At 52.0% G+C, this 24,057-nt stretch overlaps 1 protein-coding gene across 16 annotated transcripts in view; it reads right to left on the minus strand.

Annotated features, from left to right (window-relative positions):
- Positions 1 to 24,057, minus strand: part of mybpc1 (myosin binding protein C1) — a 203,378-nt gene that overhangs the window by 71,960 nt on the left and 107,361 nt on the right. For all 16 annotated transcript variants that reach the window (XM_072484804.1, XM_072484802.1, XM_072484799.1 and 13 more), the window contains 2 exons: positions 20,135 to 20,241; positions 4,870 to 5,003 (listed from right to left, as the gene is read on the minus strand). In XM_072484804.1, coding sequence (XP_072340905.1) covers positions 4,870 to 5,003; positions 20,135 to 20,241 — 241 coding nt within the window. The remainder of the gene's footprint in view (positions 1 to 4,869; positions 5,004 to 20,134; positions 20,242 to 24,057) is intronic.

The following is a 24,057-nucleotide window of genomic DNA, read 5'->3' on the forward strand; positions in this document are numbered from 1 at the left end:
CCGCACCCGTGTTTGTAACTATTTGGGGGTACCTCAGCGGATGGTGACAAATTGAGGGGTCTCACCCAGATCAATAACTTTTAGGGAACTCACGTGGGGCTCATCGTAGCAAGCGAATGCCTTTTAAAAAAATGTAACTTTACATGCTTCTTTCAGGCAAGGCAATTGAATTCTGATTTTAACATTCAATCCAAGTAAATATAAACCATTGCCTACCAAGAGAGTCTACTGGAGAAATTAGTCATGCGCAGCCTTAAATCATCCATCCATTTAACAGCAAAAATTCCCATTTACTTGCTGCCTTTAACATCCCTAAGTGTCTTCAACTAATTGTTTGATGGATGAGAAATTCCAGAACAAGCACATCAGTCCCAGACGTGTGTTGGGAAATCGGACATTGCGGAATTTATCCTTGTCCTCACCTCTCCTTCCTCTAAAATTGAAACACTGGTGCCATTCCACTAATCAACAATCTAGACCCTTCCAGGTGGAAGTGTTGGAGCTTTCAACCCTTTCAAGTATTTTTCTAAGATGATGAAAGGATTGTGTTTGAATTGCTCCAATTACGGGTTGGTTTGTGAATGATTGGGAAAATTTGGACAGGCCTTTATCTGCTGGAGCTCAGACGAAGATCCTGAGGGGACTTGATTGGGTGGATTCTGAAAGGATGTTTTCCCTAGTGGGAGAGCCTGGAGCTCGGGGACACGGTTTATAAATAAGGGGTCTCCCATTTAAGATGGAGATGAGAAGAATTTTTTCTCTCTCAGAGGGTGGTGAATCTTCCTCAGAGACAAGTGGGGGCAGAGTCAATGAATATTTCTCAGGCAGAGGTAAATAGACACTTGACTAACTTTTGTGAGGGCCACGAAGAATCCAGCATGAGTTTTAAGGATACAAAGTAATAACATTTATTTACAATAACATATATATATATATATATATATAACAGCAGCAGCAACTTCCCTTGCTGCACATTCCTTCCTGCTGGTTCCAAACTGGCCAGCTTTATTTATACTTGGAGTTTACTAGTGGTTTCTCCGCCCCCCTCATTGGGGAAGCTCATACTCCCACAGGATTGTGGGATTGTCATTAGTCCCCAGCCAATGGTAAGCAGGCAGGTTATAACACTAACAAAGGTCAAAAGTTATCAGGGGTGGCCGGATATGAAGTTGAGGCCACAATCAAACCAGCCATGATCTTATTGGCGGAGCAGGCTTAAGAGGCTGAATGATCCACTCCTACTCCTGGTTTATATGTATAATATGTATTATTAGGACATTGTGATAACATGGGAACATAAAACATACAATAATTGTGTTCTGGTGGCTGTAGGTTTAAAGGCAAAGCAAGGTTTTTTTTAAGGTGGAAAAGAGACAGCAGGAGTGGGATTCTCCGACTCCCCGCCGGGTCGGAGAATTGCCAGGGGGGCCCGCTGACCGGCGTGAAACCCGCCCCCGCCGGCCGGCGAATTCTCCGGCACCAGAGATTCGGCGGGGGCTGGAATCGCGCCGGTCGGTGGGCCCCCCGACGATTCTTTGGCCCGTGATGGGCCGAAGTCCCGCTGCTGTCATGCCGGTCCCGCCGGTGTGAATTAAACCACCTCCCCTACCGGCGGGACCAGGCGGCGCGAGCGGGCTCCGGGGCCCTAGGGGGCGATCTGGCCCCGGGGGATGCCCCCACGGTGGCCTAGCCCGCGATCGGGGCCCACCGATCCGCGGGTGGGTCTGAGCCGTGGGGGCACTCTTTTACTATGCGTCGACCGTGTAAGTTTCCGCGATGGCCGATGCGTAGGTGACCCCCCCCCCCCGCGCATGCGCGGGATAACGTCAGCATCCGCTGACGCTCCCGCACATGCGCGGACTTCCGCTGGCCGGCGGAGTCTCTTCAGCCCCGGCTGGCGTGGCGCCAAAGGCCTTCCACGCCAGCCGGCGGGACGGCAACCACTCCGGCGTGGGCCTAGCCCCTAAAGGTGAGGGCTTGGCCCCTAAAGGTGCTCCGCACCTTTGGGGTGGCCCGACGCCGGAGTGGTTCATGGCACTCCATCCTGCCGGGACCCTCCGCCCCGCTGCGAATGGGAGAATCCCGCCCATTGTCTGAGTTGATTGATATGCTGAGTAGCATAGCATTACTGGAAACAAATTTTACCTAAGGCAAGTTTGGTAACAATGGAAGATGGGGGTGAATTTTATATTTAAATTCTAAAGGGTTAGCTCATGTAATAAAGGTAATTCAGAGTAACTTATGAGAAGACTAGTTCAGATAAAGGAAGGCCAAAAGAAAAGATAGGGGGCGTCATTCTCCGCCGGCGGGAGTCTCCGTTTTGCCGGCGCCCGGGGGTTTCCCGACGGCGTGGGGCTGCCCCACAATGGGAAACCCCATTGACTGGCCGGTGTTACGGAGACTCCCGCCGGCCGGTCGGGGCAGGAATGTGGCGGGGCGGGTAGGAGAATTTCGCCCAGTATATCAATGGTAAATTCACCCTATGCAGGGAGCTGTTTTTAGATCGCAGCCCACAAGACAAGAAGGTGTGTCACCCCTGACAAGTTCTGTCCAAAGAAAGCCTATTTTGAGAAATCAGCGGTGGGATTCTCTCAGCTCGGGGCCGGGCCGTAGAATCTCCGCCACCGGTGTGAATCGTGCCACGCTGCCCCGACGCCGGTACATGATTCTCCGCAGAGCAGAGATTCGGCGCCATTGGCGCCGCCATGGTTGGCGCGGCGCCGGCCAGGGGTCGCTCTACGTGGCCAGCCCGCCGATTCTCGACCCGGGATGGGCCGAGCAGCCGTCGTAAAAACGGCAAGTCCCGCCGGCGCCGTCCACACCTGCTCTCAGCCGGTGGGACCTCGGCGTGGAAGGATCGGGGGGCGGCCTGTGGGGGAGGAGGGGTATCCGACCCCGTGCGGGGCCTCCAATGTGGCCTGGCACACGATCGGGGCCCACTGATCGGCAGGCCGGCCTCTCTGGCTGGGGCCTCGTTTCTTCCGCGCCGGCCCCTGTAGTCCTGCGCCATGTTGCGTCGGGGCCGGCGCGTTGAAGGAAGCCACTGCGCATGCGTGCGTTGGCGCTGGTGCCACTGCACATACGTGGATCCAGCGGCACCCAGTTCACGCTAGGATCAGCAGCTGGAGAATTGCTGATCCTGAGGCCGTGTTGACGCCGTCGAGAAACGCGACGCCGTTTCTGACGGCGTCAACACTTAGCCTCAGGATCACAGAATCCCACCCTAATTGTCTCTATTCTAAATCGGAAGCAACACTGAAAGATATAGGTACTGAGTGTGGTAACTATTGCTGGAATTTGCTAATAGTTTTAAAACCTAGAGGATGTTGTTTGGGGAGTATTAGCTCTGAGGTTAGGACATAGAGGGTGTGGAACTGGGTAAATTTATAGATATTGCAAATAGCCATTCACTGTATATTTAATTTAATTTATCGTGTGTTTTACTGTTTAATAAATATTTATTTTGTTTAAAATTATCACAAAAGAGTCTGGATCATCTCCACTGGTCTTTACATATTTCCTTACATTATAACAAATTGCAAAAGTATAGTTGGGAGCAGGCATTCCAAAGTTCCCATCTGGATTTTGGAATAGCCTAGTATTCAACATGACTTGTGCTCTTAACAGTGTGTTTGTAAATGGGTTAGGGAGGTTACACTTTAAAATTATGTTAGGTTGAAAGGAGTGAAAGGAGGTCTTATAGTGCAGTGTGCAGTGACCCTGCCTTTGAGCAAGATTTAAGTCCCACCCAGGACTTTATGGTCATAACACAGCCAAACAGGTTGAATGTCAATATGAAAATCCTTCCAACATGTCAATGGCAGGTGGTAAGAGTGGGGGGGGGGGAGAGATTCCTGGTCAGCCATGTGATGGAAAAAGTATTTGAGGCTCTACCATCACTAACAATAGCTCAAGACCACAGCATGCTTGTAAAAGTATCATCCCACAGAAACTCAGACTCCTGAGCGACTCACCACCACCATATCTAGGTTGATTGCCATGAGGTGATTTCTTTATGAAAAGAATAGTGAACCTCTGGAACAGGCTGATGATTCTGAAGTTGATGGTGATTCCTTACTTTAGAGCTGGACCTGTTTCTGTTTAGGGCATAGATCACCATGTGCAAGTGGTCAGCAATGCAAGGAATCGAAGGAGAGTGTTCACCCGGGCAAATTTCCATCACCAACTGGGATTGGAGAGGTATTTTCCAGATATCCCCTGTAGTTTTTTTTTTGCATCTCCACATGGTTACTGGAAGGGGTGAGGATTGCCTATTGTGATATACAAGGCCTATGTGGGACAGGCTGGCTGAATCTGAGGGTCTTTTCCGGCCTGTCATCATCTGTATATATTCGATAAGATGCACTTCAACAACATGCCAGGCTTCCTTTGACGCTGCCTCCCAAGGCAGTGATACACCATCTAGAAGGACAAAGGCAGCAGATACATGGGAACACCATCACCTGGAAGTTCCCCTCCAAGCCACACACCTGACTTGGAAATATATTGGCCATTCCTTCAATGTCACTGGGTCAAAGTTCTGGAACTCCCTTGCTAAGAGCACTGCAGGCGTACCTACACCACTACAGTGGCTCTAGAAGGCCATCACCACCACCTTCTCAAGGGCAATTAGGGATGAGCAAGAAATACTGGCCTAGCCAGTGACACCCACATCCTGTGAATGAATAAATATTTGCTTTTATGTAAAATGTTGAACATTTAATTAAAACGAACAGGAAGCCCACACCTGCCCCCTGAGAGCTGATACCTCAGATATGTTGGATCCAATCTCAAACATATGCAACTGGAAAGAGCACTTTGAAATTGCTGGATATATGGATTACCTTGCAGCTAAGGGAAGTGACTTACTTTTTCACCTTTCATCCACACAATTTTTGGTAATGGTTCTCCTGTGACAGGGATGTCCAGTCGCAGTTTGTTTCCAGCCACAACCACAATTTCAGGCGTCTTGGAAAGATGGTCAAGGTGGAGTTTGGGAGAATCTAAAAAGACGATTGAAAAGAGAAACATTAGACACAGAAACCTCGACCTGAGTAAATGCTGACATGCAAGTGTGGATTCGGATAACATCTGCAATTTGTTTTGGTTTACTACCAGAAAGCCTCATTACTGAGGGTCGCCAATTCAGATTGGAAAGGGAGAAGATTCTTTGTTACTCAACTGATGATTCTTGACTCTCAATCAAACAATTTATCTTCCCTATCTCCACCTCCATCATTTTTATGACCAATGAACAAATGGCGCGATCCAACGGCCACGCTTCGCCACTAAAGTAGCTCGCTGCGGCACAGCGTGACCGCTGAAAGCTGGGGGAACCCCGCTCCCATGATCTAGCCGGCTTAGAACATAGAACATAGAACAATACAGCGCAGTACAGGCCCTTCGGCCCATGATGTTGCACCGAAACAAAAGCCATCTAACCTACACTATGCCATTATCATCCATATGTTTATCCAATAAACTTTTAAATGCCCTCAATGTTGGCGAGTTCACTACTGTAGCAGGTCGGGCATTCCACGGCCTCACTACTCTTTGCGTAAAGAACCTACCTCTGACCTCTGTCCTATATCTACTACCCCTCAGTTTAAAATTATGTCCCCTCGTGCCAGCCATTTCCACCCTATCCAACCCCCTGATCATTTTGTATGCCTCTATTAAGTCTCCTCTTAACCTTCTTCTCTCCAACGAAAACAACCTCAAGTCCATCAGCCTTTCCTCATAAGATTTTCCCTCCATACCAGGCAACATCCTGGTAAATCTCCTCTGCACCCGCTCCAAAGCCTCCACGTCCTTCCTATAATGCGGTGACCAGAACTGTACGCAATACTCCAAATGCGGCCGTACCAGAGTTCTGTACAGCTGCAACATGACCTCCCGACTCCGGAACTCAATCCCTCTACCAATAAAGGCCAACACTCCATAGGCCTTCTTCACAACCCTATCAACCTGGGTGGCAACTTTCAGGGATCTATGTACATGGACACCTAGATCCCTCTGCTCATCCACACTTTCAAGAACTTTCCCATTAGCCAAATATTCCTGTTATTCCTTCCAAAGTGAATCACCTCACACTTCTCTACATTAAACTCCATTTGCCACCTCTCAGCCCAGCTCTGCAGCTTATCTATATCCCTCTGTAACCTGCTACATCCTTCCACACTATCGACAACACCACCGACTTTAGTATCGTCTGCAAATTTACTCACCCACCCTTCTGCGCCTTCCTCTAGGTCATTGATAAAAATGACAAACAGCAACGGCCCCAGAACAGATCCTTGTGGTACTCCACTTGTGACTGTACTCCATTCTGAACATTTCCCATCAACCACCACCCTCTGTCTTCTTTCAGCTAGCCAATTTCTGATCCACATCTCTAAATCACCCTCAATCCCCAGCCTCCGTATTTTCTGCAATAGCCTACCGTGGGGAACCTTATCAAACGCTTTGCTGAAATCCATATACACCACATCAACTGCTCTACCCTCATCTACCTGTTCAGTCACCTTCTCAAAGAACTCAATAAGGTTTGTGAGGCATGACCTACCCTTCACAAAGCCATGCTGACTATCCCTGATCATATTATTCCTATCTAGATGATTATAAATCTTGTCTCTTATAATCCCCTCCAAGACTTTACCCAGTACAGACGTGAGGCTCACCGGTCTATAGTTGCCGGGGTTGTCTCTGCTCCCCTTTTTGAACAAAGGGACCACATTTGCTGTCCTCCAGTCCTCTGGCACTATTCCTGTAGCCAATGATGACATAAAAATCAAAGCCAAAGGTCCAGCAATCTCTTCCCTGGCCTCCCAGAGAATCCTAGGATAAATCCCATCAGGTCCCGGGGGCTTATCTATTTTCAGCCTGTCCAGAATTGCCAACACCTCTTCCCTACGTACCTCAATGCCATCTATTCTATTAGCCTGGGGCTCAGCATTCTCCTCCACAACATTATCTTTTTCCTGAGTGAATACTGACGAAAAATATTCATTTAGTATCTCGCCTATCTCTTCAGACTCCACACACAATTTCCCATCCCTGTCCTTGACTGGTCCTACTCTTTCCCTAGTCATTCGCTTATTCCTGACATACCTATAGAAAGCTTTTGGGTTTTCCTTGATCCTTCCTGCCAAATACTTCTCATGTCCCCTCCTTGCTCGTCTTAGCTCTCTCTTTAGATCCTTCCTCGCTGCCTTGTAACTATCCATCGCCCCACCTGAAACTTCACACCTCATCTTCACATAGGCCTCCTTCTTCCTCTTAACAAGAGATTCCACCTCGCTCGACGCCTTCCTCCCTGCCTGACCGGTACATACTTATCAAGAACACGCAGTAGCTGATCCTTGAACAAGCCCCACTTATCCAGTGTGCCCAACACTTGCAGCCTACTTCTCCACCTTATCCCCCCCAAGTCACGTCTAATGGCATCATAATTGCCCTTCCCCCAGCTATGACTCTTGCCCTGCGGTGTATACTTATCCCTTTCCATCATTAACGTAAACGTCACCGAATTGTGGTCACTGTCCCCAAAGTGCTCTCCTACCTCCAAATCCAACACCTGGCCTGGTTCATTACCCAAAACCAAATCCAACGTGGCCTCGCCTCTTGCTGGCCTGTCAACATATTGTTTCAGGAAACCCTCCTGCACACACTGTACAAAAAACGACCCATCTATTGTACTCGAACTATATCTTTTCCAGTCAATATTTGGAAAGTTAAAGTCTCCCATAATAACTACCCTGTTACTTTCGCTCTTATCCAGAATCATCTTCGCCATCCTTTCCTCTACATCCCTAGAACTATTAGGAGGCCTATAAAAAACTCCCAACAGGGTGACCTCTCCTTTCCTGTTTCTAACTTCAGCCCATACTACCTCGGAAGAAGAGTCCCCATCTAGCATCCTCTCCGCCACCGTAATACTGCTCTTGACCAGCAGCGCCACACCTCCCCCTCTTTTGCCTCCTTCTCTGAGCTTACTAAAACACCTAAACCCCGGAACCTGCAACATCCATTCCTGTCCCTGCTCTATCCATGTCTCCGAAATGGCCACAACATCGAAGTCCCAGGTACCAACCCATGCTGCCAGTTCCCCTACCTTGTTTCGTATACTCCTGGCATTGAAGTAGACACACTTCAAACCACCTACCTGAACACTGGCCCCCTCCTGCGACGTCAAATCTGTGCTCCTGACCTTTATACTCTCATTCTCCCTTACCCTAAAACTACAATCCAGGTTCCCATGCCCCTGCTGCATTAGTTTAAACCCCCCAAAGAGCACTAACAAATCTCCCCCCCAGGATATTTGTGCCCCTCAGGTTCAGATGTAGACCATCCTGTCTGTAGAGGTCCCACCTTCCCCAGAAAGAGCCCCAGTTATCCAGAAATCTGAATCCCTCCCGCCTGCACCATCCCTGTAGCCACGTGTTTAAATGCTCTCTCTCCCTATTCCTCATCTCACTATCACGTGGCACGGGCAACAACCCAGAGATAACAACTCTGTTTGTTCTAGTTCTGAGCTTCCATCCTAGCTCCCTGAAAGCCTGACTGACATCCTTGTCCCCTTTCCTACCTATGTCGTTAGTGCCAATGTGGACCACGACTTGGGGCTGCTCCCCCTCCCCCCTAAGGACCCGGAAAACACGATCCGAGACATCACGTACCCTTGCACCTGGGAGGCAACATACCAAACGTGAGTCTCTCACGCTCCCACAAAATCTCCTATCTGTGCCCCTGACTATAGAGTCCCCAATTACTAATGCCACGCCTCGCGAGATCCAATGCGATCTCGCGAGATGTTGCGATGTAAATCCCATCCATTGTGGGCGGGATCACTTTTTGGCAAATCTTCATATTAGGGCGAGGCAGTTAGCCTCACTCTAATGTGCAGATTCCCGAGGTACCTGGACTTTGTCTCTGAGACCTTGGGCGAGTGCCGTTCAGCACTGATACCCATAAATGGAGGGGATTGGAGGACCCCAGCTGCATGCCCTTTCGGCAGGGTGGTGCCCTGGCACTGCTGGTGTTACCTGGGCACCCTGGCAGTGCCACCTTGGTGCCAAGCCTGGCACTGCCAAGATCCCCAGGTGGCACTGCCAGCTGGCATAGGTGGTGCTAGGTTGGCATTTTGTGCGCACTTGTGCAATCGGGCTGGGGGTGCCCGGCATGGGTGTTCGGGGGTGGTGGACCCTCCCAGTGTGTGTTTGGGCTGGGAGGGAGGTGGTTGTTTTGGGGGCCTCGGAGATCAGGATGGCATTTAGAAATGGCATCTCAATCTCTCGCTACACTGGGGAGTTCCGGCGAGCAGAGCTCCCCACTGTACAAAACGCGGCTATGTGTGGCCTCGACCGCACGTTCCCCGTTCAGGCCCCTAACACAATGCAAGACGTGCTAAATAGCCATGTGATTCTCGGCAATGTGAGCGCAATGTAACATGGCTAAATGCGCTCGCTAGTGGGCTTTGTTCCCTTTTGGGAGAATCGCGTCCAAAGTGTTTGAAATGGCCCATGTTATTTTTCGCCTAGGAATTTGCTGTCAGCTGTGTCCTGGAGATTGATCACTTCACAACTTGAAGATTTCATGATAAAAAGTAGGGGGTAAAGAGCTCCTGATGTGCTGTGTAAGCCACAGAGGAGATTCTGCTCTCCTTGTGGAATCACTGTTGGTCAGTGGGAATGGAAGGCTGAGATTGGATGGTGGATATTAATGAAGTGGAGAAGAGAGGATTGAGAGTAAATACCTTCTCTTAGGACTTGGTTCACAACGGATCTGCAGCTGCCAATTATTTATTCCATACACCTTGCTAGTTCGGAAATTGCCAATTTACCCAATGGCAAGCCGAAGAGGCAAGGCAAGGGTGTGAGAATGACATAATGGTTACAACACAGAAGGAGGCCGTTCAGAATGTTGGGCGAAACTCTCCGGTATCGGCGCGATGTCCGCCTACTGGCGCCAAAAACGGCGCAAATCAGTCGGGCATCGCGCCGCCCCAAAGGTGCTGAATCCTCCGCATCTTGGGGGGCCGAGCCCTAACCTTCAGGGGCTAGGCCCGCGCCGGACTGATTTCTGCCCCGCCAGCTGGCGGAAGTGCCCCGCCAGCTGGCGCGGAACTGACATTGCCGGGCGGCGCATGCGCAGGAGCATTAGCGGCCGCTCACGGCATCCTCGCGCATGCGCTGTGGAGGGAGTCTCTTCCGCCTCTGCCATGGTGGAGACTGTGGCGAAAGTGGAAGGAAAAGAGTGCCCCCACGGTACAGGCCCGCCTGCGGATCGGTGGGCCCCGATCGCGGCCTAGGCCACCGTGGGAGCACCCCCCGGGGCCAGATCGCCCCGTGCCCCCCCCCCAGGATCCCAGTAAGGTAGGTGGGTTAATCCACGCCAGCGGGACAGGCATTCTAGCAGCGGGACTTCGGCCCATCCGGGCCGGAGAATCGCGGGGAGGGGGGCCCGCCAACTGACGCGGCGCGGAGCGATTCCCGACCCCGCCGAATCTCCGGTGCCGGAGAATTCGGCAACCGGCAGGGGTGGGATTCACGCCAGCCCCCACCGATTCTCCGACCCGGAGATGACCTATAAAAAGGGGGAATAACAATGTTTGTGGAGTCCAATCATTGATGAGCTAGGCCATTTAGCTCATCTCTACTCATCCAACCAGAGACAGTTGAGACATTGCAGCAGCCAATCGGGTTTAGAACAAAGAACAAAGAACAAAGAAATGTACAGCACAGGAACAGGCCCTTCGGCCCTCCAAGCCCCTGCCGACCATGCTGCCCGACTAAACTACAATCTTCTACACTTCCTGGGTCCGTATCCCTCTATTCCCATGCTATTCATGTATTTGTCAAGATGCCCCTTAAATGTCACTATCGTCGCTGCTTCCATCACCTCCTCCGGTAGCGAGTTCCAAGCACCCACTACCCTCTGTGTAAAAAACTTGCCTCGTACATCTACTCTAAACCTTGCCCCTCTCACCTTAAACCTATGCCCCCTAGTAATTGACCCCTCTACCCTGGGGAAAAGCCTCTGACTATCCACTCTGTCTATGTCCCTCATAATTTTGTAGACCTCAATCAGGTCGCCCCTCAACCTCCGTCGTTCCAGTGAGAACAAACCGAGTTTATTCAACCGCTCCTCTTAGCTAATGCCCTCCATACCAGGCAACATTCTGGTAAATCTCTTCTGCACCCTCTCTAAAGCCTCCACATCCTTCTGGTAGTGTGGCGACCAGAATTGAACACTATACTCCAAGTGTGGCCTAACTAAGGTTCTATACAGCTGCAACATGACTTGCCAATTCTTATACTCAATGCCCCGGCCAATGAAGGCTAGCATGCCGTATGCCTTCTTGACTACCTTCTCCACCTGTGTTGCCCCTTTCAGTGACCTGTGGACCTGTACGCCTAGATCTCTCTGACTTTCAATACTCAGGAGGGTTCTACCATTCACTGTATATTCCCTACCTGCATTAGACCTTCCAAAATGCATTACCTCATATTTGTCCGGATTAAACTCCATCTGCCATCTCTCCGCCCAAGTCTCCAAACAATCTAAATCCTGCTGTATCCTCTGACAGTCCTCATCGCTATCCGCAATTCCACCAACCTTTGTGTCGTCTGCAAACTTACTAATCAGACCAGTTACATTAACATATTTATATTAATATGTTCTGCAATCGAATTATTTATATATACTACAAACAGCAAAGGTCCCAGCACTGATCCCTGTGGAACACCACTGGTCACAGCCCTCCAATTAGAAAAGCATCCTTCCATTGCTACTCTCTGCCTTCTATGACCTAGCCAGTTCTGTATCCACCTTGCCAGCTCACCCCTGATCCCGTGTGACTTCACCTTTTGTACTAGTCTACCATGAGGGACCTTGTCAAAGGCCTTACTGAAGTCCATATAGACAACATCCACTGCCCTACCTGCATCAATCATCTTTGTGACCTCCTCGAAAAACTCTATCAAGTTAGTGAGACACGACCTCCCCTTCGCAAAACCATGCTGCCTCTCACTATACGTCCATTTGCTTCCAAATGGAAGTCGATCCTGTCTCGAAGAATTCTCTCCAGTAATTTCCCTACCACTGAAGTAAGGCTCACCGGCCTGTAGTTCCCTGGATTATCCTTGCTACCCTTCTTAAACAGAGGAACAACATTGGCTATTCTCCAGTCCTCTGGGACATCACCTGAAGACAGTGAGGATCCAAAGATTTCTGTCAAGGCCTCAGCAATTTCCTCTCCAGCCTCCTTCAGTATTCTGGGGTAGATCCCATCAGGCCCTGGGGACTTATCTACCTTAATATTTTTGAAGATGCCCAACACCTCGTCTTTTTGGATCTTAACATCATAACAATTGGTAGACTCAACATCTACCAATTCCTTGTCTTTGGTGAATACTGATGCAAAGTATTCATTTCGTACCTCGTCCATTTCCTCTGGCTCCACACATAGATTCCCTTGCCTATCCTTCAGTGGGCCAACCCTTTCCCTGGCTACCCTCTTGCTTTTTATGTACGTGTAAAAAGCCTTGGGATTTTCCTTAACCCTATTTGCCAATGACTTTTTGTGACCCCTTCTAGCCCTCCTGACTCCTTGCTTAAGTTTAAATGATTCCAGACTTTCTTTTTGGGTCAAACTGCTCAATCGGGGATCCTCTGCCAATGCGTCTCTCCCTCTGTGTGTGAAGGAATCATAGAATCATCGAATTTACAGTGCAGGAGGAGGCCATTCGGCCCATCGAGTCTGCACCAGCCCGGACATCCGGCTGCGGCTATGAGGAGCTAAGTCGCACATTCGGCAGCTCCCGCTAAAAACGGACTTTTGGGCTCTTTTCAGAGCCCCCAACGGCCTTTTTTCGACGTTTCCCGGTGTGGGAAGGAGATTGCAATAGTTCCCCGACAGTGTATGGCTTGGATCAGGAGCGGGGCGACTAAAAAAGTTGTGGTGAACCCAAAGAAGGTGCGAGGGAAGAAGAGCAAAATGGCGGCGGGTGGGGACCAGGCAGCGTGGATGCAGTGGGCGCAGGAGCAGCAGGAGGTAATCCAGCGCTGCTTCAGGGAGATTAAAGCGGACCTGCTGGAGCCAATGAAGGCTTCTATCGACAAGCTGCTGGAGACCCAGACGGCCCAGGGGGTGGCGATCCGCCAGGCCCGACAACGAGGACTAGATCTTGGGCCGTGCGGTAAAGGTGGAGGCGCACGAGGCGCTCCACAAGAAATGGCAGGAACGGTTCGAGGAGATGGAGAATCGGTCGAGGCGGAAGAATTTGCGGATTCTGGGCCTCCCGGAGGGGCTGGAGGGGTCGGACGTGGAGGCCTATGTGGTCACCATGTTGAACTCGCTGATGGGAGCGGGGTCCTTCCAGGGGCCCCTGGAGCTGGAAGGGGCCCATAGAGTGCTGGCGAGGAGGCCCAAGGCTAACGAGCTGCCGCGGGCGGTGCTGGTGCGGTTTCGTCGGTTCGCTGCTCGGGAGTGCGTACTCAAGTGGGCCAAGAAAGGGAGGAGCAGCAGGTGGGAGAACACGGAGGTTCGAATATACCAGGACTGGAGTGCGAAGGTGGCGAAGAAGAGGGCCGGGTACAATCGGGCGAAGGCGGTGCTGCACAGAAAGGGGGTGAAGTTTGGCATGCTGCAGCCAGCGCGACTGTGGGTCACCTACAAGGACCGGCACCATTATTTTGTTCAGGCCGAGAAACTGGACACAAACTGAGGGTCGGGATGGGTGGTCGGGGATTGCTGTTGGGGTGTTACACTTTGAGGGGGGTTCTTTGCTCTTATTTCTGTTTGGTTAGGGTGGGTTGGGCACTGTTTTGGTTGGGTCTGTTGGGTGAGCTCTTGGAGGGGGGTAAGTAAATGGAGTCGGGGTGGATGGCCGGAAGGGGGGATGGGGCCCCGCAGGGGAAGGTGAGGCCCGAGTCGGGGGTGAGAGGACTGGGCCTTTAAAAGGAGCGGCGACAGAGGTGGCGGGGTCGGCGCAGGTGGAAAGCGCGGGCTCTTTCCCGTGCTGAAGGCTGGAAGGGGCGGGGCAGGGAAGCGAGGGTTGTTTCCCGCGCTTGGGATGGAAGGGGGAGGCGGAGAGCCTGTGGATGGGTAATGGAGGAGGAGGGTATGTCCCACAATGGGAGGAGTCGAAGGAGAGGTGGGAGTAGCCGGGGTCAGCAGGAGTCAGCTGACTTGCGGGAATGCAATGGGGGGGTAAAGCAGCTAGGAGGGAACCTAGCTGGGGGGCGGGGGGGTTGCTGCTGCTGTGGTCAAGGGCAGCTGGAGCGAGTAGAGGGGGTTGGGACGGGCGCATGGCTGGCCAAGGAGGGGTTATGGCTAGTCGGCGGGGGAGGGGGGCGGGTAGCTCCCCGATCTGGCCGATAACCTGGAATGTAAGGGGACTGAACGGGCTGGTCAAGCGAGCCCGGGTGTTCGCGCGCTTGAAGGGGCTGAAGGCGGATGTGGTCATGCTCCAGGAGACACACCTGAAGGTGGCTGAGTGGGTAAGATTGAGGAAGGGGTGGGTAGGTCAGGTGTTTCACTCAGGGTTGGTTGCCAAAAATCGGGGGGTGGCGATCTTGGTGGGAAATAGGGTGTCATTCGAGGCGTCGAGCATTGTGACAGACAATGGCGGCAGGTACGTAATGTTAAGTGGTAAGCTGCAAGGGGAGAGGGTGGTGCTGGTCAATGTGTACGCCCCGAACTGGGACGATGCGGGTTTTATGCGGCGCATGTTGGGTCGGATCCCGGACTTGGAAGTGGGGGGCCTGAAAATGGGGGGGGGACTTTAACACGGTGTTGGATCCGGCACTGTGCCGCTCCAGATCTAGGACGGGTAGGAAGCCGGCGGCGGCTAAGGTGCTGAGGGGGTTTATGGACCAGATGGGAGGGGTGGACCCTTGGAGATTTGCAAGGCCGGGGGCGAGGGAATTTTCATTCTTCTCGCATGTACATAAGGCTTATTCCCGGATCGACTTCTTTATTATGAGTCGGGCGCTGACAGCAAGAGTAGAGGATACCGAGTACTCGGCGATAGCAATTTCGGATCACGCTCCGCATTGGGTAGACCTAGAGCTGGGGGAGGAGAGGAACCAGTGCCCGTTGTGGCGCTTGGAGGTGGGGCTGTTGGCGGACGAGGAGGTGAGTGAGCGGGTCCGAGGAAGTATAGAGGTGTACCTGGAGGCCAACGATAACGGGGAGGTCCAAGTGGGGATGGTATGGGAGGCGCTGAAGGCGGTGGTTAGGGGAGAGCTGATCTCCATTAGGGCCCACAAGGAGAGGAGAGAGCAGAGGGAGAGGGAGAGGCTGGTGGGGGAGATGGTGAGGGTAGACAGGAGGTATGCGGAGGTGCCTGAGGAAGGACTGTTGAGGAAGAGGCGCAGCCTCCAGGCCAAATTCGACCTGGTGACCACCAGGAAGGCTGAGGTGCAGTGGAGGAAGGTCCAGGGGGCGATTTAGGAGTACGGGGAAAAGGCAAGTCAGATGCTGGCGCATCAGCATCGGAAGCGGGACGCAGCTAGGGAGATCGGGGGAGTTAAGGTTGGGGAAGGAGTGTGGTACGGAGTGGGGTTCACATCAATGGGGTCTTCAGGGATATTTATGAGGAACTGTATCGGTCTGAGCCCCCACGGGAGGAGGGAGGGATGGACCGCTTTCTGGACCAAGTGAGGTTTCCGAAGGTGGAGGAGGGACTGGTAGCGGGATTGGGGGCCCCCGTTGGGCTGGAGGAGCTGGCCAAAGGGATAGGGAGCATGCAGGCGGGGAAGGCACCGGGGCCGGATGGTTTCCCGGTCAAATTCTACATGAAATATGTGGACCTGTTGGGCCCGTTGCTAGTTAGGACCTTCAATGAGGCGGGTGGGGGGGGGGGGGGGGGGGCTTTGCCCCTGACGATGTCCCTGATCTCCTTGATCCTGAAGCGGGACAAGGATCCCCTGCAGTGTGGGTCTTACAGGCCATTTCGTTGTTAAATGTAGATGCCAATGTGCTGGCGAAGGTCTTAGCCACGAGGATTGAGGATTGTGTGCCGCAGGTGATCCACGAACACCAGACGGGATTCGTGAAGGGGAGGCAGTTAAACGCAAATGTGCGGAGGCTCCTGAACGTTATTATGATGCCGGCGAGGGAGGGGGAGGCAGAGATAGTGGTGGCGATGGACGCTGGGAAGGCCTTCGATAGGGTAGAGTGGGGGTACTTGTGGGAGGTGCTGAAGAGGTTCGGGTTTGGGGAGGGGTTTGTCAGGTGGGTTAGGTTGTTGTACGAGGTCCCGATGGCGAGTGTGGCCACGAATAAGAGGAGGTCTGAGTACTTTTGGTTGCATCGAGGGACGAGGCAGGGGTGTCCCCTGGCCCCCCTGCTCTTCGCACTGGCGATTGAACCCCTGGCAATGGCACTGAGGGAGTCGAGGAACTGGAGGGGGTTGGTGCGGGGTGGGGAGGAGCATAGGGTGTCGCTCTATGCGGACGACTTGCTGCTATATGTGGCGGACCCGGTGGGGGGAATACCGGAGGTAATGAGGATCCTCAGGGAGTTCGGGGATTTCTCCGGGTACAAGCTCAATATGGGGAAGAGCGAGTTGTTCGTGGTTCACCCAGGGGACCAGGAAAGGGGGATTGGCGAGCTCCCACTAAAAAGGGCGGAGAGGAGCTTCAGGTACTTGGGGGCCCAGGTGGCCAGGAGCTGGGGGGCCCTTCATAGACTTAATTTCACGAAGCTGGTGGAGCAAATGGAGGAGGAGTTTAAGAGGTGGGGTGCGTTGTCGCTGTCCCTGGCGGGTAGGGTGCAGTCGGTTAAGATGACGGTGCTCCCAAGGTTTTTGTTCCTGTTCCAGTGCCTCCACATGTTTATCCCGAAGGCCTTCTTTAGGCGGGTCAACAGGAGCATAACGGGGTTTGTGTGGGCGTGAGGGACTCCGAGGGTGAGAAGGGTGTTCCTGGAGCGGAGTAGGGATGGGGGGTGGCTGGCACTGCCAAACCTCTGTGGGTACTACTGGGCCGCCAATGCGGCGATGGTGCGCAAGTGGGTGATGGAGGGGGAGGGGGCTGCATGGAAGAGGCTGGAGACGGCGTCTTGTGAGGGTACAAGTCTGGAGGCGCTGGCAATGGCGCCGCTGCCGCTCCCTCCAATGAGGTATACCATGAGCCCAGTAGTGGCGGCTACCCTCAAAGCCTGGGGGCAGTGGAGGCGGCATGGGGGGAAGTTGGGGCCTCGGTGTGGACCCCAATATGGGGGAACCACCGGTTTGTCCCAGGGAGAATAGATGGAGGGTTTTCGGGGTGGCACAGGGCAGGGATAAGATGGTTGGGGGACCTGTTTGTGGACGGGAAGTTCGCGAGCCTGGGTGAACTGGAGGAGAAGTATGGGCTCCCCCCGGGGAACACCTTCAGATATTTACAGGTAAGGGCGTTTGCCAGGCGGCAAGTGGTGGAATTCCCACGACTGCTGCCTCACACAGTACAGGACAGGATGCTCTCGGGAGGGTGGGTTGGAGTGGGGAAGATCTCAGAAACTTACCAGGTGATGCAGGATGAGGAGGAGGCCTTGGTGGTGGAGTTGAAAGGTAAGTGGGAGGAGGAGTTGGGAGAGGTGGTCGAAGAGGGGACGTGGGCACATGCCCTAGGGAGGGTGAACTCTTCCTCTTTGTGCGTGAGGCTCAGCCTCATACAGTTTATGGTGCTGCACAGGGCACATATGACCGAGACAAGGATGAGCCGTTTCTTTGGGGGCGAGGACAGGTGTGTTAGGTGCTTGGGGAGCCCAGCGAATCACACCCATATATTCTGGGCATGCCCAGCGCTGTAGGAATTTTGGAAGGGCATGGTGAGGACGGTGTCGGGGGATGGTAGGATCCAGGGTCAAACCGGGCTGGGGGCTCGCAATATTTGGGGTTGCAGGGGAGCCGGGAGTGCAGGAAGCGAACATAGGTCCATCCCCACTCAGACCTCCCCGTTATCGTTGGCCTCCAGGTACACCTCTATACTTCCTCGGACCCGCTCACTCACCTCCTCGTCCGCCAACAGCCCCACCTCCAAGCGCCACAACGGGCACTGGTTCCTCTCCTCCCCCAGCTCTAGGTCTACCCATATTCTCGGCCGGTATTCTGGCCTTTGATTCCCTGATAGCCCGGCGAAAGATTCTTCTTCAGTGGAGGGATGCAAGGCCCCCAAGCGTGGAATCTGGATCAACGATATGGCGGGGTTTATTAAATTGGAGAGGGTGAAATTCGCCTTAAGGGGATCGGTACAAGTGTTCTTTAGGCGGTGGCAACCGTTCTTTGACTTCCTGGCAGAGCGGTAGACAATGGTCAGCAGCAGCAGCAACCCGGGGTGGGGGGGGGGGTCTATTTTATTTTTGTTTATTTACCCTGGGGGATCTGAGGCGGTATATATATTTGCTATGTTTGCTTTGTGTTAACTCGGGGTATTAATTTATTATTTATGTAGAGGGGGGAGGGGGACACGGGGGTTGTTATTCTTTGTTCTGTATTTCATTCTATTGGGTTTCTTTTTCATTCTGTTGTTGATATTTTGTGAAAATCCTAATAAAAATTATTTTTTTAAAAAATGAGTCTGCACCAGCCCTTGGACAGCACTCCACCTAAGCCCACACCCCAACCTATCCCCACACATCCACCCTACCCCCGTAACCCCACCTAACCTTTTTGGACACTAAGGGCAATTTAGCATGGCCAATTCACCTAACCTGCACATCTTTGGACTGTGGGAGGAAACTGGAGCACCCAGAGGAAACCCACGCGCACAAGGAGAGAACATGCAGACTTCGCACAGACAGTGACCCAAGCCGGGAATCGAACCTGGGATCCTGGAGCTGTGAAGCAACTGTGCTAACCACTGTGCTACCGTGCTGCCCTTCTGATGTCAGGGCAAAGTTGAGCTGGGACAAATAAAGAGTGCTCAAACTTCTTTGAACAGAAGGATCAGGATAAACAAAATTGATAAGTCAGAGACAACGGTTAATAATAAACGGACAAAGCACTGGGAATAAATGGAATCTACAGCGTCGGTGCACCTACACCACATGGACTGCAGCAGTTCAAGAAGGTGACTCACAACCACCTTGTCAAGGACAATTAGGAATGGGCAATAGGCGTTGGCCTGGCCAGTGAGGCTCACATCTCAGAAACAAATAGAAAGAATGTACTCCAGTTGGCAGGTTGCGGCAAATGATGTTCTCCAGGAGTCTGTACTGGAACTCTGTTTTTTCACAGTAAATACGACTTGGAGGAAGGAATAGAAAGTTGGTAGATGAAGCTAACCTGGAGACACAGTAAATTGCATGGATAGGAAAAGGAACTGACAAAGAGAGATAGACAGACTACATGAATGGGCAAAAATGTGGCAGACGGGATTCAAATGTCGAAAAACATTTGAAGCTGAGGAAATACAGGGGCTATGATGAGAGCTTAGCATTAACCTTTGGATTGATCTAACAGAGAGGACAGGCAGGGTGGGCTTCAGGACCCTGATGTCAGGATCTTATGCCAAATCGGACATATGCCTGAGCCCTGCTTGCCTGCATGAATTTCCCAGAGACGGCCAGTTACAAGATGGCTTCCTGGAGTCTCATCCACTTAGAGACAGTGGGTAAGCAGTGAAAGCTGGAGGCCCACATGGAACCGCTGAGGCTTGGTGCCAGCCCCACTGGAAGAGGCGAGCGCTGTCAGAGTAGGTGGGAGACCGCAAGAGAACCTCTAGACGCAGGTGCCTTCTGAAGGTTTCTAACCTTGTTCAAAGTAAGTGTAGCCACAGCTGGCAGACCTCCAGAGCGCTGGCAGGTCCTACTGGTGGGAGGTGGGTTGCTCTGAAGGTGCGAATACCCCAAGGAAAATGACTCTTATTTCGGTCTAAGCGCTCAATTGGCTGCCCGCCTCGTTGGTGTGGGTTGCTAATGTTTTCCTCTATCCTTCCCTGGGAAAATCCTCTGGAGGCAGGGCTGTGTCAGGGAGCTGTCCAGACACCCCTCCCTCCCACCACAATATCCCATCCCCCAACCCCTGTGGTCACCAACCACATCCACATGGGGGGCAGAAATATTCAGCCCAATGAGTCTAATGTCTGCTTTATTGTTGTTAACTTCCATGGTTCAACAGGTGTGCACAGTAGCCATTTCACTTACCAATCATGCGAACTTTAGCTCCCAATTGCACTGAGTAACCATCTGGGACGAAAGTGTAATCTCCATCATCATCCAAAGCCATCTTTTCCACCACCAACTTGTGTACTCTTCGAATACAAAACACAATTCATTAGGTTTTTGCCAAATTCGCACACAAATTAACTAATTGAGAAACTATGGGGCGATTCTCCGAGCCCCGCACCATGACGCTGGCGCGCAACTCTCTGAGGTGCGGAAAATTTGCGCCATTTGCGCCAGCGTGTTTGGCGCGACGCCGGCCACGGGCCGCTGGAAACGGCGGGGCCGCCGATTCTCCGGCCCGGATGTGCCGAGCAGCTGCACCGATACGACAGAGTCTCACCGGCGCCGTTCACCCCTGGTCGCTGCCGCCGGGAACTCTGCACGAATGGTCGGGGGGTGGCCTGGGGGGGGGTCCCTCCGGTGGTGTCTGGCCCGCGATCGGGGCCCACCGATTGGCGGGCCGGCCTCTCCTCCCCGGGCCTACTTTATGGCGCAGCCGGCCCCTGAACACCGACGCCATGTTGAGTCGGGGCCAGCGCGCCAAAGGAGTCCCCCGCGCATACGCGGGTTGGCGCAGCGCCCATTTGGCACCGCGAAAGGAGGCTGGAGCGGCGTGAACCGCTCCAGCGTTGTGGGCCGGAATCGGTTGTACGAGGCCCCGGTTCGCGCCGTCGTGAAACGCGACGGCTATCACGACGGCGCGAACACTTAGGCTCCATATTGGAGAATCGGTCCCTATAAAGCAGCACATGGTCCTATCATTTAACATAGAAGTTATGTTAAACTTTTGAAGAATCTTGGTTCACCCCTGCAGAAGCTTGGTTAAGCCACATTTAGAGCACTCTGCATAGATCTGGGGCGTCATTCTCCGACCCCCCGCCGGGTCGGAGAATGGCCGTTGGTCGCCGTGAATACCGCCCCCGCCGAAGTCTCCGGTACCGGAGATTGGGCGGGGGCGGGAATCGGGCCGCGCCGGTTGGCGGGACCCCCCGCTGGATTCTCCGGCCCAGATGGGCCGAAGTCCCGCCCAGAATTTGCCTGTCCCGCCGGCGTAAATCAAAGCTGGTATTTACCGGCGGCACCAGGCGGCGTGGGCGGGCTCCGGGGTCCTGGGGGGTGCGCGGGGCGATCTGACCCCGGGGGGTGCCCCCACGGTGGCCTGGCCCGCGATCGGGGCCCACCGATCCGCGGGTGGGCCTGTGCCGTGGGGGCACTCTTTCCCTTCCGCCTCCGCCACGGCCTCCACCATGGCGGAGGCGGAAGAGACTCTCCCCACTGCGCATGCGCGGGAAACTGACAGCGGCCGCTAACGCTCCCGCGCATGCGCCGGGAAACTGACAGCGGCCGCTGATGCTCCCGCGCATGCGCCGCATTTCCGTGCCAGCTGGCGGGGCAACAAACGCCATTTCCGCCAGCTGGCGGGGCGGAAATCCCTCCGGTGTCGGCCTAGCCCCTCAATGTTGGGGCTAGGCCACCTAAGATGCGGAGCATTCCGCACCTTTGGGCCGGCGCGATGCCCGTCTGATTGGCGCCGTCTTTGGCGCCAGTCGGCGGACATCGCGCCGTTGGGGGAGAATTTCGCCCCTGGTTTCCAAATTACGACAAAGAGGTGCTGCAAAAGTTTCAGTAAACATTACTTTAATAATACCAGAATTAAGACCTATCATGAAAGACGTAACAGGCTGGGGACCTTAATCAGGCCACCTTCATCCTTCAGAGCAAAGATGGGAGGTTTAAAATTATGAACAGATTTGATAGTGTGGACAAAGAAGATATTTTCAATTCTAAAAAAAGAGACAAGTTGTCAAATCTTTTCAATTTGCGCTCGTCAGAACAATTCACAAAAGAACCCTTGGGGATGATTGACCATACTATGATAGAATTCTTTATCAAGGTGGATAGTGAGTTAGTTGATTCTGAGACCAGTGTCCTGAACCTCAAAAAAAGTGACTATGACGGTATGAGGCATGAGCTGGCTATGATGGACTGGGAAATATTACTGAAAGAAAGGACAGTGGACAGGCAATGGCAGCCATTTAAGGAATGAATGGGTGATCTCCAAAAGTTGTTTCTTCCTATTTGGCACAAGATTAGAAAGGGAACTGAGGCCACACCCTGGTTTACAAGGGAAATTAGAGATAGTATTAGATTCAAAGAAGGGACATTCAAATTAGCAAGAAAAAGCAATAGACCTGAGGATTGGGAACAGTTTAAAATTCAGCAAAGGTGGACCAAGGGATTGATTAAGAAGGGGAAATACAGTATGAAAGTAAGCTAGTGGGGGACATAAAAACTGACTGTAAAAGTTTCTATAGGTATGTAAAGAGAAAAAGATTGATAAAAACAAATGCAGGCCCCTTACAGTCAGAAATGGGGGAATTCATAACGGAAAACAAAGACATAGCTGAGGTACTAAATTTGTACTTTGCTTCTGTCTTCACAAAGTAAGACATGAATAATGTGCCGGAATTTCTGAGAAACAAAAGTTTCAGTGAGGCGCTGAAGGAAATTAGTATTAGTTTTGGGGAAATTAATGGGATTGAAGGTAGATAAAACTCCAGGGCCTGATAATCTTCATTCCAGAGTACTTAAGGAAGTGAATCTAGAAACAGTAGATCCAGTGGTCTCTAGAATGGTTCCTACAGATTGGAGGGTACCTAATATAATCCCGCTATTCAAAAAGGGAGCTGGAGAAAATAGGGATCTATAGACCAATGAGACTAACGTTGGTTGTAGGGAAGTTGCTAGAGTCCATTATGAAGGATTTCATAGCACAGCATTTGGAAATCAGACAAAATCAGCATGAATTTACGAAAGGGAAATCATGCTTGACAAATCTACTAGAGTTCTTTGAAGATGTAAGTAGGAGAGTTGACCAGGGAGAACCGGTGGATGTGGTTTATTTAGACTTTCAGAAGGCTTTCAACAAGGTCTCACATAGCAGATTACTTTGTAAAGTTAAAATGCACAGGGTTGTGGGTAGTGTCTGAAGATGATAGAAAGCTGGTTAGCAGACAGGAAGCAAAACATTGGAATAAATGGGTCTTTTTCTGATTGGCAGGCAGTGACTAGTGCGGTTCCACAGGGATCTGTGCTCGGACTCGAAGTGTCCACATTATATATTAATGATTTGGATGAGGGAACTAAATGTATTATCTCCAAATTTGCAGGTGACACAAAGTTGGGTGGGAGGGTGAGCTTTGAGGAGGATGCAGAGGTGCTTCATCGGAATTTAAACAGGCCGAGTGAGTGGGCATATGCATGGTAGATACAGTATAATGTGGATAAATGTGAGGTTATCCACCTTGGCAGCAAAAATAGGAAGGCTGGTTATTATTTGAATGGGTGTAAATTGAGAGAGGTGGATACTAAGCGAGACCTTGGTGTCCTTGAGCATCATTCGCTGGAAGTAAGTGTGCAGGTACAGCAGGCAGTAAAGAAGACAAATGGTATATTGGCCTTCATAGCAAGAAGATTTGAGTATAGGAATAGGGATGTTTTCCTATAATTGTTTTTTTTCTTTTTTAAAAATAAATTTAGAGTACCCAATTCATTTTTTTGATTAAGGGGCAATTTAGCATGGTCAATCCACTTACTCTGCACATCTTTTGGGTTGTGGGGTCAAAACCCACACAAACAACGGGGAGAGTGTGCAAACTCCACACGGACAGTGGCCCAGAGCCGGGATCGAACCTGGGACCTTGGCGCCGTGAGGCAGCTGTGCTAACCACTGCTCCACTGTGCTGCCCTTTATTGCAATTGTATGGGGCATTGGTGAGGCCACACCTGGAGTATTGTGTGCAGTTGTGGTGTCCTTATCTGAGGAAGGATGTTCTTGCTATGGAGGGAGTGCAGCAAAGCTTTACCAGGCTGACTACTGGGATGGTGGGACTGTCATATGA

The sequence above is a fragment of the Scyliorhinus torazame genome, chromosome 19 (assembly GCF_047496885.1).
Source record: "Scyliorhinus torazame isolate Kashiwa2021f chromosome 19, sScyTor2.1, whole genome shotgun sequence".
NCBI classification, from domain to species: domain Eukaryota; kingdom Metazoa; phylum Chordata; class Chondrichthyes; order Carcharhiniformes; family Scyliorhinidae; genus Scyliorhinus; species Scyliorhinus torazame.